Genomic DNA, 19,820 nt, shown 5'->3' on the forward strand with positions numbered 1-19,820 from the left:
TTGAAACTGCAACGAGTCGGGTGATCTTACGCAGCCATGATTTTCACGTAATAAGCTATGCTTCTTTCACGGCAATGTGAAACATCTTCTACATGCTAATCTTCGATATAAGGACTTTCATAGAATAGTATGACCAACAACAAGTCATAGAAGATAATTGTAATTGGTTATATGACGTCTAGAACGGAAGATACAAAGGTTTATATTTCAGGCGGTCATTCACGCGAACATCATTATAAATTCAATTTTGCGTGAAACGTTTTTGCGTGTTCAATCTGCATTTCAAGCAGGATATACATTGCAATAATTGGTTATACATGGTCTGATGTATGCGTATTTATAAGAGCTATCCATACAAACCGATAGTTTATGCAATAGTTTATGACCAATACATGTCCAGCTATCTTCGATTAAATACCGACTCTTCTGTGTTAAACAGTCGCAGTCTAGTAAACTAGACCGCCGGTCGTAAAGGGTTAAACAGCCTTACATGGCTATATCTGCACCTTCCTTGTCTAGCGGTATATGCACATCATCCACTCATGGTATGCATATGCACAGATTGTTGGTATGTATATCATGATACGTATTGCTATATGCCGCAAAAAAAACATCAAGGACGAAAATAAACTACGTCCTTTACCTATTTGAACAAATATTCTGATTTAACATACAATGAATTAGTGCTTTTTCAAAATAATTGCTTTTTCATACAGAACAGCGATCTCAAACTCATTCTCACTTTGGGCCACATCACCACGGCGACTTCCTTCAAAGGCCCAATTTAACATCACATAACCTAAAATAGATCTAACTGAACCTCTTATTACTTCTACAAGTTAGAAATAGTTCAATGGGAAGTAATAATGGAAAGTAATATGTCTGTTCATGTTTCTGTCTCAACATAAGTCTGCAAATTGCTTTTGTGTTATGAAATCCTCACAGCTCCTACCTCTGAGAATCAGCCCATTCCATCTGATGTTGGAGACAACATCGACCACAAGTCATGATATCAATGAGTTCAAAATGATGATGTCAAGGTTGACAGGGAGTCACGGTGAAACTAGTGTTTGCTGTTATAAACATGCAGTGCGTGACAGAGTGAGACATAACTAAAGGTGGTTTCAAGTATCCACTTCAGTAAGCCATGCTCCGTTTATTATATATATCAACTTTTCAAGTTATTGCAAGCAACATATCTATGAAAATACTGCTCTAGGCTTTTTGAAACGAATTTGTAAAGCTAGAAATCTTTCGATATGAATACGTTCACCAGCTTGAGTGGAGGATTTTGTTGTCCACTTTTACACTGTTTTCGTCCTCGGTACTGCAGGCTCAACTTACATTATGTCTCTTTATGTCATTTCCTATTATAATATATAATTATTTTACTTCAGGTAAGAAGGAAAAGCCTGAAAGCTCGTCGATAGTTTTAAGACCGGCGAGGGGTGTAAGATACTATCAGGGTACGTTGGTAAAATCATGTCTTTTGCAAGCTAGCGAGCGATCCGTGTCTTCTGTGTTATACACTATTGGGAAATATCGCTATATATATTAGATACAAATCTTGATGCTCATTCACTTTCTTCTTTTGTGAATTTGAGGGGGTTCTGGTGCTCTGACATAGTTAATTTTTGGACTCGGTGCGACAATAGCATCTGATTGATACCAGTTATTATATATTCTAAGCTGTTTTCGATGAATTGCATTATCGCAGGTGCGGCACGACTCGCCTATGCCTCACCTCTCCTTCCGGACTGTATTTTTATTAAATAGGACAAGAGGTTAAGTTGGGTGAAAATATGTTCAAATTTAGTTATTTAAGAACATCGACGTGAAATATCAATAGTCATTGAGGGTTTTCACAATTTTCTGTTACACATCCTGACCACAGGTGAGACACTGGCTCAATTGCTTCCCGGGACCGCACGTCACTGACCTAAGGGCATCTAATGCCCATTGCAATGTCTTTTATGTATCATAATTGCTTTTGCACGTAATAATGAAGTCTTGATTCTTCCATCAACCTAAATAATATCTGAGCCTGTACCAAAGTTTACATGGATTTTCATATTGTTGAATTCGGTATTACGCTTGTTTGTTATTTGTATCCATAATTGATGCATTGTGATATCTGAATTTAGCATAGATGAAAAATTAATTTAGATGCAAAATACATGAAAGAAAGAATGGAAATTGATATGAAGAGAAGAAACTTGTTACTGAAATTGAACATCGCAACGTTGACCAGGGAGGTGCCAGAGTCAGTTGGAAAGGAAAAAAATTCGAAACCAACGCTGAAGCAATCTCGTAATATTTTTTTATAATCTATTCGAACAATATAGCCTAATGGTGAAGTGTCTGGTCCGTAGGTTGTAGGTCGATCCCCGGCCGAGTTAGATCAAAGACCTGATTAATAACACTGGTATCCATGACTTCCCTACTTGGCGCTCTTGCATTACTGGGATATCATGGAGAGGCGTGACGAATAAAAAGCCTTACAAGGCTATATCTGCACCTTCCTTGTCAGCGGCATATGCACATCATCCACTCATGGTATGCATATGAACAGATTGATTGTATGTATATCATGAGACGTATTTGTATATGGCGCAAATAACATCAAGGACAAAAATAAACTACCGTAATTTTCCATGTATAATGCGCAAAATTATACCGATTTTTTGCCTTAAAATAGGGGGGTGCGTATTATACATGGGTACAGCAAGCCTTGAAAAAAATTTCCCTAGATCAAAAACTTATAATAACACCTTTCGTCATGTTTGTTTCCAATCACGTATCACCTCTAGCCATCGTGTCCCGTAATTCGTATTATAGAGTGTAACGCGCTGCCAAATAGAGAAGCGTGTTGCCAATTAACGAAAAGCGTGTTGCGAATTAACGAGAGTCGTCTGCACAGCGCCTGCCGAGTTAGTTAGCCGTTTGTAGGCGAGCGAAATTAGGTCGCTGATTGCTACAAGCGTCCGCGGCAATCCTTGCTGATTCATCGCGTCAACAACGGGCCTTAACAATCGAATACACAGAAGTCCATGTGCCCAAGATATAATCGCTTGTGTAATCAGTCGCATCTCCAACAGGACTGGTGCGCCCGACATAACCGTTGGCCCGAACAATCTGTAATTGTAATAGGCCTCGTGCGCAACATGTCGTGTGTCGCTAACCTGAACTATCGCACCGCCGGCCTCGCAGGCTTTGGCTACTATCTACTCTTGTTTAGAGACAATGCCGTTAATTGTATTATGATTAGCAATGGTTATGTCATGATTGTGCGGCAGTGACATCGCAAAACAGAACAACATCGTGTACTAAAACACAACTATTCATGTACTGCGAATGCAGGGTGTGTACTATATATGGGTACAGACTTTTTCCCAGAATTTACACGCCATTTTAAGGGTGCGTATTATACATAGGGGCGCACTATATTCGGAAAATTACGGTACGTCCTTTACCTTATTGAACAATTATTCTGATTTAACATTCAATGAATCAGTACTTTTTCAAAATAATTGTTTTTTTCATATAGAGCAGCGATCTCAAACTCATTCTCACCTAGGGCAACATCACTACAATGACTTCCTTCAAAGGCCCGATTTAACTTCACGTGACCTAAACTAGATCTAACCAAACCTTACACATCTAATCTTATTACTTCTACGAGTTAGAAATAGTTCAATAGAAAGTAATATGTCTGTTCATATTTCTGTTTCGACATAAGTCCGCGAATTGCTTTTGTGTTATGAAATCATCACAGCTCCAACCTCTGAGAATCAATCCATTCCATCTCATGATTGAAACAACATCAAACACAAGTCATGATATCAATGAGTTCAAAATGATGATGTCAAGGTTGACAGGGAGTCACGGTGAAACTAGTGTTTGCTGTTATAAACATGCAGTGCGTGACATAGTGAGACATAATTAAATGTGGTTTCAAGTATCCACTTCAGTAAGCCATGCTCCATTTATCATAAATATATATCAACTTTTCAAGTTATTGCAAGCTACATCTCTATGAAAATATAGCGCTAGGCTTTTAGGAACAAATTTGTAAAGCTAGGAATCTTTCGAAATGGATACGTTTACCAGCTGGAGTGGAGGATTCTGTTGTCCACTTTTGCACGGTTTTTATCCTCAGTACCGCAGGCTCAACTTATATTATGTCACTTTATGTCACTTCCTATTATAATATATACTTAATTTACTTCAGGTAAGAAGGAGAAGCCTGAAAGATCGTCGATGGTTTTAAGACCGGCGAGGGGTGTAAGATACTATCAGGGTACGTTGGTAAAATCATGTCTGTTGCAAGCTAGCGAGCGACCCGTGTCTTCTGTGTTATACAATATTGGGCAATATCGCTATATATGTTAGTTACAAATCTCTATGCTCGTTTACTTCCTATTATAACATATAATATATACCACTGGTCAACACAGATTTTCAGGCAGACAAAGTTAGAGTGGTTTTGGGGGTTGGGGGCACTGATTCCAAAAATGACCTTAGTTTTTTTCAAATTGGCTCTTGTTTTGGAGATAACCCATGTAGCTATTTAAGCAAAATTAACCATTTTCGCTGTAATGGCTAGATAGAAAATCGGCTCAGTCGTACTATAAAATTTGGAAATTCAATCTACTTGTTATTTGTACACACAGAAAACTCTTTTAAATCAAAATACAGCAACAGCATTGTATTTAGGGGTATTAAATTCATCATAGTTATAGACTTTTGGGGATATCATGTACATAAATAAACTCCAGTCATATAAATAAGTACTTACCTGGATACTCAAATAAAGTGGCATTAATTCAATCAGTTTTACGTCAGTTGGAATATAATATTATGAATCAATTTTAAAGCATAATTGTTTTTGTACGATTTTCGCCTGTAAGCAATTTAGTGCAGTTTCTTGAAAGGTTCCAGCAATGGTCTGCCATAATATGTTCATCTCATCTGCCCTGATATCTTTCTTTTGTTGTTTTGATGTCTTGGTGGAACCTCTCCCCTTGCTAATCAACAAGATGATCAGCAAATATGTCAGGATGACTGAACAGGAAGTTAAGTTTTATGCTCATGTTAGTTCTAAGTTTTCCATATGCAGATAGGGATTTTCGGACCAACTGTTTGTAGTTGGGTGCTTTGTGATCATCTAAAACAGTGGTTCCCAACCTTTTTCGGCTCATCGCCCCCTTTTGAAGCTCCACACCGATCATCGCCCCCCAAGTATTGGGAACCGAAAAACAGCACTTCGCCAGCCCCCCCCCCCCCGAAAAAATGTTGGTCTTTGGCCATATAGGGTGATAACCCCGAACCCCAGACCCCCCTCAGTCAGTGGGCTTTTTGTCGCTACATATCAGCTATACCCTATTTGACGTACTGTTTGGTGAGTAACCATATTTCGCCTAAACGCGCGAAGCGCGACAAATTTATATAACTCATGTTTGAATCGGTCAATATGGCCGATCTGGTATGTTGGAAAAGGCATGACCCCTAAATAATAATTAAACATCTTCGGGCGGAATCGTTGTTATATTGACTCCTTTACATGATGCTATTTCGTGACCTATTTCGTGATGTCAGAAGATATGGAAATCGTCAAAAAATCGCCAGGACAGGAACATTCGACGCCAGCCATTGAGGCGCCTATAGAAACTTAAACATATATTTATATATATCGACGTTTTCGGTCAGCACAAGGGCATTCCTTTTCGGCCAAGGTATTCTCGCTGCTGATCGTTCCGGCACCTCGGAGTCGCATGTTACATGCCCTCTAACTACATATGTCTTGGTGCGTCGTGGCGCCGTAATTGCCGACGCCGAAGTCTCCAATTTCCATAAATCATGCGTATTTTTGTTGGGTGACGGGGACCTCAACATGAAGATGCATGAAAAGCTGAAATTGCGCGCAGCGCGAAAAATTTTTGAAAAACTCGCATGAATTTTTAAAAAATTACTCTATCATTCATGTTAATTCACGAAATAATTTTGGGCTTCCTACGGTTTCGGGCCCCCCACCGGGGGTTTGTGGTGCGGTAGTTACGGTCCCGACTCAAATAAAGTCGTTTTAACGCGCCATCGCCCCCCTATCGCCCCCTTCAATGTTTTCGCCCCCTATCGCCCCCTTCGTCCATTTTCGCCCCCCTATCGCCCCCTTCGTCATTTTCGCCCCCCTAGACCGCCAAATCGCCCCCTGGGGGGCGATATCGCCCACGTTGGGAACCACTGATCTAAAAGTTTTATTTAATACATCTTATGAGAAATTTCATGCAGTGAACTCCTTCCTAATATGAAATTGGAATCTGAAAACTCTCAAAGATACCAGATTTAAGCTTCTCGTTTGATAGGGATACCAGGTATACCCACTTTGTTGACTCCGCGGAAAACTATCCATTTACAGGTCGAAAGAAATGAGACTCATATTGTATAGTACGTAATGTATTTATGCTTTTAAAAGACAATATTTATAACTTTATAATCCTCTTTGATCTTTTTAGAATGACCGATTGATAGAGGAGAATATGTTGTGCAGAAGTCCAATTTTTAGGGTTCTAAAATTGGCCTATCCAGGGTATATACCTGGGACACAGGTGAATTCTGGAAGCCGACGCAGGCTATCAACAATGCAAATGCCTAATGTCTCATCCAATACAGCTTTAAAAACTGTCAACACCATTCCGCGACTTGATTTTCGACCTAAGGTTAGAAGATGAGTGTACCTAATTTTTTGTGCCTTGATTTGTTCAGAGATGAATGAGAATGATTCCGATCTAGAAGATTCTGATTCGGACAGTGAAGCAATGGTACGGTGTTTCTAGCGTCTTCTTCATGTCTTCTCATTCTTCCATATTTTAAGAGAGCAAAGTACATGAAAGAAAGAATGGAAATTGATATGAAGCGAAGAAACATCGCAACGTTGACTGGGGAGGTGCAAGAGTCAGTTGGCATGAGAAATAATTCGAAACCAAAGCCGAAGCAATTTCGTAATCTTTTTTTATAATCTTTTTGAACAATATTGCCTAATGGTGATGCGTCCGGTCGGTAGGTCGTGGGTCGATCCCCGGCCGAGTCAGATCAAAGACCTGATTAATAACACTGCCACTGGTATGGCCATGACTTCCCCACTTGCATTACTGGGATACCATGGAGGGCGGTGCAAGACTTAAAAAGCCTTACAAGGTTATGTCTGTACCTTCCTTGTCCACTGTCCAGCGGCATATGCACATCATCTACTCATGGTATGCATATGCACGGATTGTTTATATGTATATCATGAGACGTTGTATTTGTATATGTCACAAAAAATATCAAGGACGAAAACAAACTACGTCATTTACCTATCTGAACAATTATTCTGATTAAACATTCAATGAATCAGTGCTTTTTCAAAATAATGGTTTTTTTCATACAGAACAGCGATCTCAAACTCATTCTCTCCTAGGGCCACATCACCACAATGACTTCCTTCAAAGGCCCGATTCACGTAACCTAAAATAGATCCAACCGAACCTTAAACATATAATCTTATTACTTCTATAAGTTGGAAATAGTTCAATAGAAAGTAATATGTCTGTTCCTTTTTCTGTTTCGACATAAGTCTGCGATTGCTTTTGTGTTATGAAATCCTTACAGCTCCAACCTCTGAGAATCAACCCATTCCATCTGAAGATGGAGACAACATCGAACACAAGTCATGACATGATATCAATGAGTTCAAAATGATGATGTCAAGGTTGACAGGGAGTCACGGTGAAACTAGTGGTTGCTGTTATAAACATGCAGTGCGTGGCAGAGTGAGACATAATTAAATGTGGTTTCAAGTATCCACTTCAGTAAGCCATGCTCCATTTATCATAAATATATATCAACTTGTCAAGTTATTGCAAGCAACATCTCTATAAAAATACAGCGCTAGGCTTTTTGAAACGAATTTGTGAAGCTAGGAATCTTTCGAAATGAATATGTTTACCAGCTGGAGTGGAGGATTTTGCTGTCCACTTTTACACGGTTTTTGTCATCAGTACCGCAGGCTCAACTTAAATTATGTCTCTTTATGTCACTTCCTATTATAATATATAGGTATTTTACTTCAGATAAGAAGGAAAAGCCTGAAAGATCGTCGATAGTTTTAAGACCGGCGAGGGGTGTAAGATACTATCCGGGCACGTTGGTAAAATCCTGTCTTTTCAAGCTAGCGAGCGATCCGTGTCTTCTGTGTTTTACAATATTGGGCAATATCGCTATGTATATTAGTTACAAATCTTGATGCTCATTCACTTCCTATTATAACATATAATATATAACACTGGTCAACACAGATTTTTAGGCAGACAAAGTAAGACTGGAATTGGGGGCTCTGAAGGCACTGATTCCGAAAATGACATTAGTTTTTTCAAATCGGCTTATGTTTTGGAAATAACCCATGGGGATATTTTAACCAAAATCACCCATTTTCGCTGTAATGGCTAGATAGAAAATCGGCTCAGTCGTACTATAAAATTTAAAAATTCAATCTACTTGTTATTTGTACACACATAAGACTCTTTTAAATCAAAATACAGCAACAGCACTATATTTAGGGGTATTAGATTCATCATAGTTATAGACTTTCAGGGATATCATGTATATGAATAAACTCCAGTCATGTAAATAAGTATTTACCTAGATACTCAAATAACGTGGCATTAATTCAATCAGTTTTACGTCAGTTGGAATATAATATTATGAATTAATTTTAAAGACAATTGCTTTTGTACGATTTTTGCCTGTAAGCAATTTAGTGCAGTTTCTTGAAAGGTTCCAGCAATGGTCTGCCATAATATGTTCATCTCATCTGCCCTGATATCTTTCTTTTGTTGTTTTGATGTCCTGGTGGAACCTCTCCCCTTGCTAATCAACAACATGATCAGCAAATATATCAAGATGACTCAATAGGAAGTTAACTTTTATGCTCATGTTAGTTCCAAGTTTTCCATATGCAGATACGAATTTTCGGACCAGCTGTGTGTAGTTGGGTGTTTTGTGATCATCTGAAAGTTTTATTTAATACATCTTAGCAGAAATTCCATGCAGTGAACTCCTTCCTGATATGAAATTGGAATCTTTCATCCGTATTCGCATCTAAAATCTCTCAAAGATACCAGATTTAAGCTTGTCGTTTGATAGGGATACTAGGTATACCCACCTTGTTGACTCCGCGGAAAATCCCAGGTCAAAAGAAATGAGACTCATATTGTATAGTGCGTATTGTATTTAAGCTTTTAAAAGACAATTTTTAAAGCTTTATAGTCCTCTTTAAATCTTTTTAGAATGACCAATTGATACACGAGAATATGTATTTCTGTTGTGCATAAGTCCATAAGGCCTGTCCAGGGTATATACCTGTAACACAGGTGCATTCTGGAAGCTGACGCAGGCTATCAACAAGAAAAATGCCTAATATCTCAGCCAATACAGCTTTAAAAACTGTCAACACCATTCCGCGACTTGATGTAATTTTCAGGCTTTAAGTACCAGAGTCTTATTTTTCAACGCTGGTCATATTTAGGCAAATCAGTGACTGGATTTTCGACCTAAGGTTAGAAGATGAGTGTACCTAATCTTTTGTGCCTTCATTTGTTCAGAAATGAATGAGACTGATTCCGATCTAGAAGATTCTGATTCGGACAGTGAAGCAATGGTACGGTGTTTCTTGCGTCTTATCCATGTCTTCTCATTCTTCCACATTTTAAGAGAGCAAAATACATGAAAGAAAGAATGGAAGTTGATATGAAGAGAAGAAACTTGTTACTAAAATTGAAGATTGCAACGTTGGCCGGGGAGGTGCAAGAGTCAGTTGGCAAGGGAAAAAATTCGAAACCAAAGCCGAAGCAATTTCGTAATATTTTTTTATAATCTATTTGAACAATATAGCCTAATGGTGATGCGTATGGTCGGTAGGTCGTGAGTCAATCCCCGGACGAGTCAGATCAAAGACCTGATTAATAACTAGGGCTGGGCATAATGATTCGAGTATTCGAATCTGAATCGAGTAATAATTTTAATGATTCGAGTCGAGTAGTAAAATACCATTTTTTCGAGTACTGGATTTATACCCTTCTCACCACAGAAGGTTAATTTATCATCGAGAATTATAGTTTCGATACTAATTTTCACTGTTGAAGCCTTGAAACCTTGTTTGGCGATATCGCAGTGTACGGAACATATAGCACAAATCTACGAAGGTTACTGGCCGTAGCAGATTTCCGAAGTCATGATTATCCCACAAAATTGTCACCAAGTGGAATGAAATCGGTATGGTCGAAAAATTACCAAAGTATCATTTATGAGATGGATAACAGGCATTATATTCTTTGTGGGGGCATGAACCGTACATATTTCAACTTTGACGTATTGCATTCTGTTATGACGTCATAATGCGTGATACTCAATTACTCGACTCGACTCGAAGCATATTACGTGATTCAGAATCGAATCACTCAGGTACTCGATTTGCCCAGCCCCATTAATAACACTGCCACTGGTATCCATGACTTCCCCACTTGGCGCTCATGCATTGCTGGGATACCATGGAGGGGGGTGCAAGACTTGAAAAGACTTACAATGCTATATCTGCACCTTCCTTGTCCAGCGGCATATGCACATCATCCACTCATGGTATGCATATGCACAGATTGTTTGTACGTATATCATAAGACGTTATATTTGTATATGCCGCATAAAAACATCAAGGACAAAAATAAACTACGTCCTTTACCTATTTGAACAATTATTCTGATTTAACATTCAATGAATCAGTGCTTTTTCAAAATAATTGTTTTTTTCATATAGAACAGCGATCTCAAACTCATTCCCACCTAGGGCCACATCACCACAACGACTTCCTTCAAAGGCCCGATTTAACTTCACGTAACCTAAAATAGATCTAACCGAACCTTATACATCTAATCTTATTACTTCTACAAGTTAGAAATAGTTCAATAGAAAGTAATATGTCTGTTCATATTTCTGTTTCAACATAAGTCCGCGAATTGCTTTTGTGTTATGAAATCCTCACGGCTCCAACCTCTGAGAATGAACCCATTCCATCCAGAGGTGGTCAAAGTAGTCAATAAAGCTACTCAAATAGAAGTAGAAGTAGCAACGCGAAAATCTACTCAAGTACGAGTAGAAGTACTTGTTTTGAAAACAACCTAAAACCACTTGAAGTAGAAGTAGAAATGACTGACTTCAAATCTACTCATGTACGTGAGTAGTTGTGAAAACGGTCGTAATTCGTTCGCATGGACTGTCAAAAGCTGCAAATTGAGCAATACGGAAGGTGTATGTTTGATTGAAGCTTGATTCATATTTATGCATCCCAGGAGGTATCAATTTTTGACAACATAACCATTTGTCCGCAGCATGTGATGCAATTGATAGTGATGTTATGGAAATGCGGTACTGATCCTTTATTTACTCGAACACCCCGTCTTAGAACATATATAGGCATGGCGCCCTCCCGCATATTATAAGGCCCGTAGTTGAGTCGATGAGCAATACGGAGAAGTTGTATCTGATACGGTGTTAACACTTTGGGCGATTAGTATACAATAATAAAAATAGATGGTATCTTGAAAATGTCATATAGTGTAGCTATATTTTCGGAAAATGGAGGCATTACTACACTTGCTTTTATACCTCATCATGCATCTTCAGAAAAAAAGAACTGAAGCCAATTAGAACTTAAAGTATGATACTTGGAATTGAAAGAGAAATACCAATACTACTTCCAAAAAGCGGAAAATACATTTTATGTCTCATGTCCAGATTATGATATGATAGGTAATTGCTACATTGCGAAATGGTAGTCTCTAATGTGTGTGCCATACTTACTATGATGAAATATTTCATATGGGCGACAATGCGGCGTGAACGGAACCACACAACCCGCTACCTAAAATATAATCACCGATACTTTCGTGAAAACAAATGTGTCCCTCCACATATGTACCGCGCGCGAAACGCGACGAAAATCTGGTCTATACTTAACTTTTATGAAAATTATATGTTGGTACTCCGCGAAAACAGCCCCAAAATTCGGCAGGCTATCTTTCTGAGTGGAGGATTACACTACTTCTACTTGACAAACTGAAAATAGCGAGAAGTAAGTAAGTAGATAACAAAATTTTATGAAGAGGAAGTAGAAGTAGCGGAAATAAGATTTAAGTAGCGGAAAACTACTTGAGTACTTCGAAAAAGTAGAAGTACTTCGTTACTGACCATGTCTGACTCCATCTGATGATGTAGACAACATCGCACACAAGTCATGACATGATATCAATGAGTTGAAAATGATGATGTCAAGGTTAACAGGGAGTCACGGTGAAACTGGTGTTTGCTGTTATAAACATGCAGTGCGTGACAGAGTGAGACATAATTAAATGTGGTTTCAAGTATCCAATTCAGTAAGCCATGCTCCATTTATCATAAATATATATCAACTTTTCAAGTTATTGCAAGCAACATCTCTATGAAAATACAGCGCTAGGCTTTTTGAAACGAATTTGTAAAGCTAGGAATCTTTCAAAATGAATATGTTTACCAGCTGGAGTGGAGGATTTTGTCGTCCAATTTTACACGGTTTTTGTCCTCAGTACCGCATTCTCAACTAAAATTATGTCTCTTTATGTCACTTCCTATTATAATATATAATTATTTTACCTCAGGAAAGAAGGAAAAGCCTGAAAGATCATCGATAGTTTTAAGACCGGCGAGGCGTGTAAGATACTATCAGGGTACGTTGGTAAAATCCTGTCTGTTGTAAGCTAGCGAGCGATCTGTGTCTTCTGTGTTGTACAATATTGGGCAATATCGCTAAGTATATTAGTTACAAATCTTGATGCTCATTCACTTTCTTCTTTTGTGAATTTGAGGGGGTTCTGGTGCTCTGACATTGTTTAATTTTCGGACTCAGTGCAACAATAGCATTTTAGCATTTGATTGATACCAGTTATTATATATTCTAAGCTGTTTATGATGAATTGCATTATCGCAGGTGCGGCACGACTCGCATTATTCACACAGTTGTATCATTCGTTGTAATTGACATACAGCTACAGTTCCTGTCTACTGTCGAAGTTACAATATGGCATCATCTGTTTGGGTGCTGCCAGTAAAACTGCACTCGAGCCACTGCAAAATCTTCAACATAACGTACTCCGTATCATAGCTAGGGCCCCAAAAGGGAGTGGTTGTCGATCCAACAAGTCGCTGCTGAAGAGATTCGGTGTCCTAAACATATAAGATATGCGGAAACTAGAAATCGCCAAGTTTATGTATCAGTTCCACTGCGGTCATTGCCCCGAATATTTCAATGACTTCTTTACCTCACAATCTAAAGCGCACGAGTACAACACACGTGCGTCCACGTCGTCGAAATATCATATGATAGACCGAAAAGATCATCGCTCTATCAAATATGCCGGACCTGACGTGTGAAACAGTATCGCGCAGGCCACCCGACAGTCGACGAGCATGTCCACATTCAAATCGAAATACAAACAATTACTACTAAGTGAACACTAGTCCATCCTCAAGATTACTGGACCACGACCTGACCTATCGATCTCGCCTTCCATGACATGCCACCCATTTTGTCGCTTGCTTTTTCCATACTATCTTCTTTTACTTTACATTCGGTGTGCATGCCTCCTCTTTACATCGCCTAGACCAAGGTGGGTGTCTGATTCCATAGACTTCTCCAAGTCGCTTCGACACTTTCCTTTTCCTATCCTTTCATTGTTTCGTATTTTTGTGGTGTATTGAACTGATAAAATTGCTAATAATCCAATGATGATGATACTTATTTCATAATACGCCTATGGCCTACACCAATAAGAATACTGGACTAAAACTTACACTAAAGCTGACACATGCACATTGCACATGTTGGTAATAGACTTCTATGAAAATATATTGTCTGCTTCTGTTTTTATGACTGAAGTCATTACAACGGCTGAACCCCAACCGTCATGTATCACAACTACCGTATAGCAAAGGGCTCTGAAATTGGCCTGTCCAGGGTACATACTTGTGACACAGGTGCATTCTGAAAGCCGACGTAGGCTATCAACAATAAAAATGCGTAATGTCTGATCCAATACAGCTTTAAAAACTGTCAACACCATTCCACGGCTTGATGTAATTTTCAGGCTCTCAGTACCATAGTCTTATTTTTCAACGCTGTTCATATTTAGGCAAATCAGAGACTGGATTTTCGACCTAAGGTTAGAAGATGAGTGTACCTAATTTTTGTACCTTCATCTGTTCAGAAATGAATGAGACTGATTTCGATCTGGAAGATTCTGATTCGGACAGTGAAGCAATGGTACGGTGTTTCTTTCGTCTTCTTCATGTCTTCTCATTCTTCCATATTTTAAGAGAGCAAAATACATGAAAGAAAGAATGGAAGTTGATATGAAGAGAAGAAACTTGTTGCTTAAATTGAACATCGCAGCGTTGACCGGGGAGGTGCAAGAGTCAGTTGGCAAGCGATTTCGTAATCTTTTTTATAATCTATTTGAACAATATAGCCTAATGGTGATGCGTCCGGTCGGTAGGTCGTGGGTCGATCCCCGGTCGAGTTAGTTCAAAGACCTGATTAATAACACTGGTATCCATGACTTCCCCACTAGGCGCTCATGCATTGCTGGGATACCATGGCGGGCGGTGCAAGACTTAAAAAGCCTTACAAGGTTATATCTGTACCTTCCTTGTCCAGCGGCATATGCACATCATCCACTCGTGGTATGTATATTAAGGTTGTTCAGATTTGAAAAATTGTCAGGAAACTTCGATGCTTGTGACCCAAACAGACATGGGGTGATTACTTCATAAATGTAATCGATTGCGATTACGATTACTTCGGAATGACGCGATTACGATTACAGCAAAATCAGGAAGTAGTCGATTACGATTACATTGGAAAAGTGATCACGATTACTCACGATTACATTTATTTTGCATCTTAGAAGTTATATTGCAAGACAATATATGGATTGCGCTGAAAATGCCTAATGTGATAACAACTTCCTTTAAGAAGATGCGTCATTTGCTTTGTTACGTCAAAATGTACCTTGCCCATTTTTATAGAGGACGATTTATCGCACCCAACGATTTGCATTCTTGCTAGGTCCATGCACTGTCGTAGCAGCATGTGCTGCCGCCCCTGGCTCTCGCTTGAAATGCCCCCCCCCCCCTAAGTATACCGCAGCAAATTTCGACATAGATTCATGTTCAAGCAATCTTGTCAATAAAAATGATTAAAAATAATATGCCGCGTCTCAGCCTCACCGTCTCAACGTTATCAAGGCCAAAAGAGGGTATGGGTTTTGCGGACCAACCATGAACAAGATTCAGGTCTGCCCACTATTTGGTCTGATATTCTGGTCACTATTCAGAAGGATATTTATTTGAGTGTATTAGTCACTCCAAGTTACTGACTCTAGATGAGGTTCTACTACATCCGCCATATCGGAAAGAAAATTGCCCCGAAACTACCACAACGCAGGACTGTGTCCTTCCAACTGTTGAAGAGGTTGACAACGTATGGAATATGACAAGAATATCTATAAGGCAAGCGCGGAACATTGTGCTGATGCATTGTTTCAGGCATTCTTCTTCAACTAAATTGCAGTCTACCATAAAATAAGATAACTCGGTATTTTACAGATGATTTGAAGTTGAGAAAAGTATTACTGACATTACAAACCTTTGAATAATATCTTATGGCTGAAAACTAGCTGGGAATATCACTATTTGTTCACAAATTGCAACCCAACGGCGCTTCTTCAATGTACGATCCAAAACAAGCCGATGTCAATGGTGCAACCAATACATGATTCCCATGAGCATGATATACAGGTTGTGCAGAGTGGAATCGTTACGCATGTGGCCTTTATGGGACTGCAGTTAAGTACAATTTTGAAATCATGGCTATTTTATTGCAATATATCATCTCTACACGGCCGTTTTCAACTGATAACGTCACAAAAGCTATAAACCGGTGACGTGGTCAACATTGCATATCCAGTAGTAAGGAGAATTGCCCCGTGGATCTTTGGGGGGTTTTCGGGGATAGAAGATCAGTACGAAGATGACCATAATTGCTCATAAAAGTGTTTTATGTACTAAACCTTCATTTGGGTCACAAGCATCGAAGTTTCCTGACAATTTTTCAAATCTGAACAACCCTAATGTATATGCACAGATGGATTGTATGTATATCATGAGACGTTGTATTTGTATAAGCCGCAAAAAACATCAAGGACAAAAATGAACTACGTCCTTTACCTATTTGAACAATTATTCTGATTTAACAGTCAATGAATCAGTGCTTTTTCAAAATAATTGCTTTTTCATACAGAGCAGCGATCTCAAACACATTCTCACCTAGGGCCACATCACCACAACGACTTCCTTCAAAGGCCCGACTCAACATCACATAACCTAAAATAGATCTAACCGAACCTTATACATCTAATCTTATTACTTCAACAAGTTAGAAATAGTTCAATAGAAAGTAATATGTCTGTTCATTTTTCTGTTTCTACATAAGTCGGCGAATTGCTTTTGTGTTATGAAATCCTCACAGCTCCAACCTCTGAGAATCAACCCATTCCATCTGATGATGGAGACAACATCAAACCTAAGTCATGATATCAATGAGTTCAAAATGATGATGTCAAGGTTGACAGGGAGTCACGGTGAAACAAGTGTTTGCTGTTATAAACATGCAGTGCGTGACAGAGTGAGACATAATTGAATGTGGTTTCAAGTATCCACTTCAGTAAGCCATGCTCCATTTATCATAAATATCTATCAACTTTTCAAGTTATTGCAAGCAACATCTCTATGAAACTACAGCGCTAGGCTTTTTGGAACGAATTTGTAAAGCTAGGAATCTTTCGAAATAAATACGTTCACCAGCTTAGGTGGAGGATTTTGTCGTCCACTTTTACACGGTTTTCGTCCTCGGTACCGCCGGCTCAACTTAAATTATGTCTCTTTATGTCACTTCCTATTATAATATATAATTATTTTACTTCAGGTAAGAAGGAAAAGCCTGAAAGATCGTCGATAGTTTTAAGACCGGCGAGCGGTGTAAGATACTATCAGGGTACGTTGGTAAAATCCTGTCTTTTGCAAGCTAGCGAGCGATCCGTGTCATCTGTGTTGTACAATATTGGGGAATATCGCTATGTATATTAGTTACAAATCTTGATGCTCATTCACTTCCTATTATAACATATAATATATAAATAATTATTTTACTTCAGGTAAGAAAAAAAAGCTTGAAAGCTCGTCGAGGGTTTCAAGATCTGTTGAAAAACCGCTGGAAAAATCTGATCCTGCAGGAGCTAGCAAGGTATCCATGTCTTCTGTGGTATACAATATTCGCCAATTTAGCAATTTATCCTATTTTCATACATTGATTGCTCTTTTAGCGTTCGTTACCAATCACTGAATTCGCCATGATCGCTGTGGGTTTTGAGCAAGAAACTCCAGAAGATAAGAAGGACAAGGAAGACAATAAGAAGCTGTACGATGACTATTACAAGTTCATGGATTCCATGCAACAAAGACCACAGGATGTGACCGAAGTCCTGTCTCCAACCTTAGATGGACAAGCCGTGTAAGGAATCTGTTGACTTTTAGATGCAAAAAAAATCAACCCAAAGCATCATCAGCTGAGATGATTATAAATTGCTCTCATGAGCTGAATCATTCTGGAAAAATGAACTTTCAAAATTGGCTGAAATAATAATATTCAGGAGCAAGGAAAAAGTAAAAAGATTGAGTATCACGAGGAAATGCGTGCAACAAGTCACCACGAGAAGTGTCTATTCCATGGCTGTTCAATCGTCGCATTCAGATCTTTTGGTAGCTGCCGGTGACAGCTTTGGCAACTTGGGATTATGGAAGCCGGTACGTTTAATCTCATTACTTTTTAATTACAATTTGCTTGGCATTGTATCTGTCTCAATGCAATCTATCAGGGACATTGTCCCTTTTGGCCAAACAGTTGAGGTATGGTTGTTCTGTTCTTGTAATTACCCGGTATATTGGTGTGCGGTCTGTGAACATAGTACTGAAATAGATTGCCTTGACTTGTAGCTTTTTGGCACATGATGTTAAACGCTACTCTTGGGCTACTGATTTTTTGCACGATATCTAGAAGTGTTGGAGACTATATGTTCGTCGAGGCGTCCATTTTACCGATGTGTCGTTGGATTTTCCAGAGCCGGAGGGATTCCAACAGCGGAACGTACATGTTTCGAACAAGTGACCATGTGATCAGCAGTTTGAAATTTTCACCGGTCAACAGCAACCGACTTTACTACTCCTCCCACTCTGGCCAACTGAGATGCTTGGATTTTGAGAAATCGGTCTTTGAAAAGGTAGAGACCTTCTTTAACCTTCCTAACAGTTGTAGGGTAATTGTGATTTGTAATCGTACGACAATTACAGCATTTTCACGTATTTGTAATCATTGTTGATTAATTTGCATATACAATCGATTGCAATGTTGAATTATGATTAGGGCTACTAAACTTTTTAGTTTTTGATGGATTTTGACAGCAACTGAGCAAGGAATGGTCTGGTGTATTGAGTTATTGACTGCTCATTATTAATACATCACATGCTCATCGCTGACATCATAACTAATATTTCCGTAGCCCAAAATCTGTACATTCTTTAGTGCCAGCTAGTGTCAATATGACATCATACTAACAATGCTTTCCGTATCCATTGCATAAATCGACAGGTTCTAAAGCAGTGGTTCTCAAACTGCGGTACGCGAGACGTTTCTGAGTGGTACGCGCAGAGTTCGACGGTTTTTAATTGTATTTGGTCTACAATTTGCCTCCTTTTACATTGGTTAAGTCCACTGTAAATGCATCATGTAAGAATTACTTCATTTGTGCAACGTTTTCTCGTTGGTGTTATTATCTCAGCAGATTCGCAACAAAGTAACTGGTGGGATCGTCTGACTAGGCTACTAGGGCGTAATAAACTAATTCATGAGTATGTTAAGCAGGAGAATGTTTTCCGCAGTGTGCGTTTTGAATGAAACTTTCCAACACAACCATGAAATCCATCCTGTCAGACCGGCACACTGATTCGTCACATTGAAAAAAGCAGAACCGAGATCCCTGCCTCGATATGAAAGCATGAGCGCGGCTGCTCTCTCAGCCTCAATGTCCAGTAACTCCAAGAACACTAAGTGTCTAATTGAGTCTGGACATGATCTCGGATGTACTGTGAGTAATGGTAGACCATGGATTAACAAATATACAAGCGTGTGCGGAAGATATCTTTATATCAATAACATTAAATTGTGTTTTGTTACCATGCATTGGTAGTATTACATAGTAATAACGCTATATTATGTAATAAATACCGGTTCATTTGATAGTGTAGTGGTTACGATAAGCGCCCAGCACGCAGACGAACCGCGTTCGATTCCCGTCGGAGGTTTATCTGGGCTCCTCTTCCCCTGCCGTTGCCGTTCTTACGGCGACAAAAAAGCCCAGAAAAAGACCCGACGAAAGAAAGCACTCACAATGAATGGAAAAGAACTAGTTGGAAGGGCCGCGGCTTCAAAGAGATCAACATCGAAAAAGAACTGTGACATCGGGCACTCTAGTCCGAGGTGGATGTTAGAGTAAAGGATCGCTACTGATGCGTGTCGTTCTACATCCTCCTATCTGTTCATGACATCGCATTGTGTCTTATCGCATTGTACATTGTGTGTGACTTGT

The 19,820-nt window shown here is 39.1% G+C and overlaps 1 protein-coding gene across 2 annotated transcripts in view; it reads left to right on the forward strand.

Annotated features, from left to right (window-relative positions):
• The window catches only part of LOC145441181 (WD repeat-containing protein 76-like), a 54,668-nt gene that overhangs the window by 29,577 nt on the left and 5,271 nt on the right, over window positions 1–19,820 (forward strand). The window contains exons 5-20 of one of the 2 annotated variants that reach the window (XM_080318991.1): window positions 1,398–1,466; window positions 2,167–2,310; window positions 4,232–4,300; window positions 6,763–6,818; window positions 6,872–6,998; window positions 8,109–8,177; window positions 9,639–9,694; window positions 9,748–9,892; window positions 12,723–12,791; window positions 14,328–14,383; window positions 14,437–14,554; window positions 17,105–17,173; window positions 17,334–17,440; window positions 17,502–17,689; window positions 17,829–17,982; window positions 18,297–18,455. In XM_080318991.1, coding sequence (XP_080175117.1) covers window positions 1,398–1,466; window positions 2,167–2,310; window positions 4,232–4,300; window positions 6,763–6,818; window positions 6,872–6,998; window positions 8,109–8,177; window positions 9,639–9,694; window positions 9,748–9,892; window positions 12,723–12,791; window positions 14,328–14,383; window positions 14,437–14,554; window positions 17,105–17,173; window positions 17,334–17,440; window positions 17,502–17,689; window positions 17,829–17,982; window positions 18,297–18,455 — 1,655 coding nt within the window. The remainder of the gene's footprint in view (window positions 1–1,397; window positions 1,467–2,166; window positions 2,311–4,231; window positions 4,301–6,762; window positions 6,819–6,871; window positions 6,999–8,108; window positions 8,178–9,638; window positions 9,695–9,747; window positions 9,893–12,722; window positions 12,792–14,327; window positions 14,384–14,436; window positions 14,555–17,104; window positions 17,174–17,333; window positions 17,441–17,501; window positions 17,690–17,828; window positions 17,983–18,296; window positions 18,456–19,820) is intronic. The other variant, XM_080318992.1, reaches the window with a different exon arrangement.

The sequence above is a fragment of the Botryllus schlosseri genome, chromosome 6 (genome assembly GCF_051294905.1).
Source record: "Botryllus schlosseri isolate E-star chromosome 6, Bs_hap1, whole genome shotgun sequence".
Classification (NCBI taxonomy): Eukaryota; Metazoa; Chordata; class Ascidiacea; order Stolidobranchia; family Styelidae; genus Botryllus; species Botryllus schlosseri.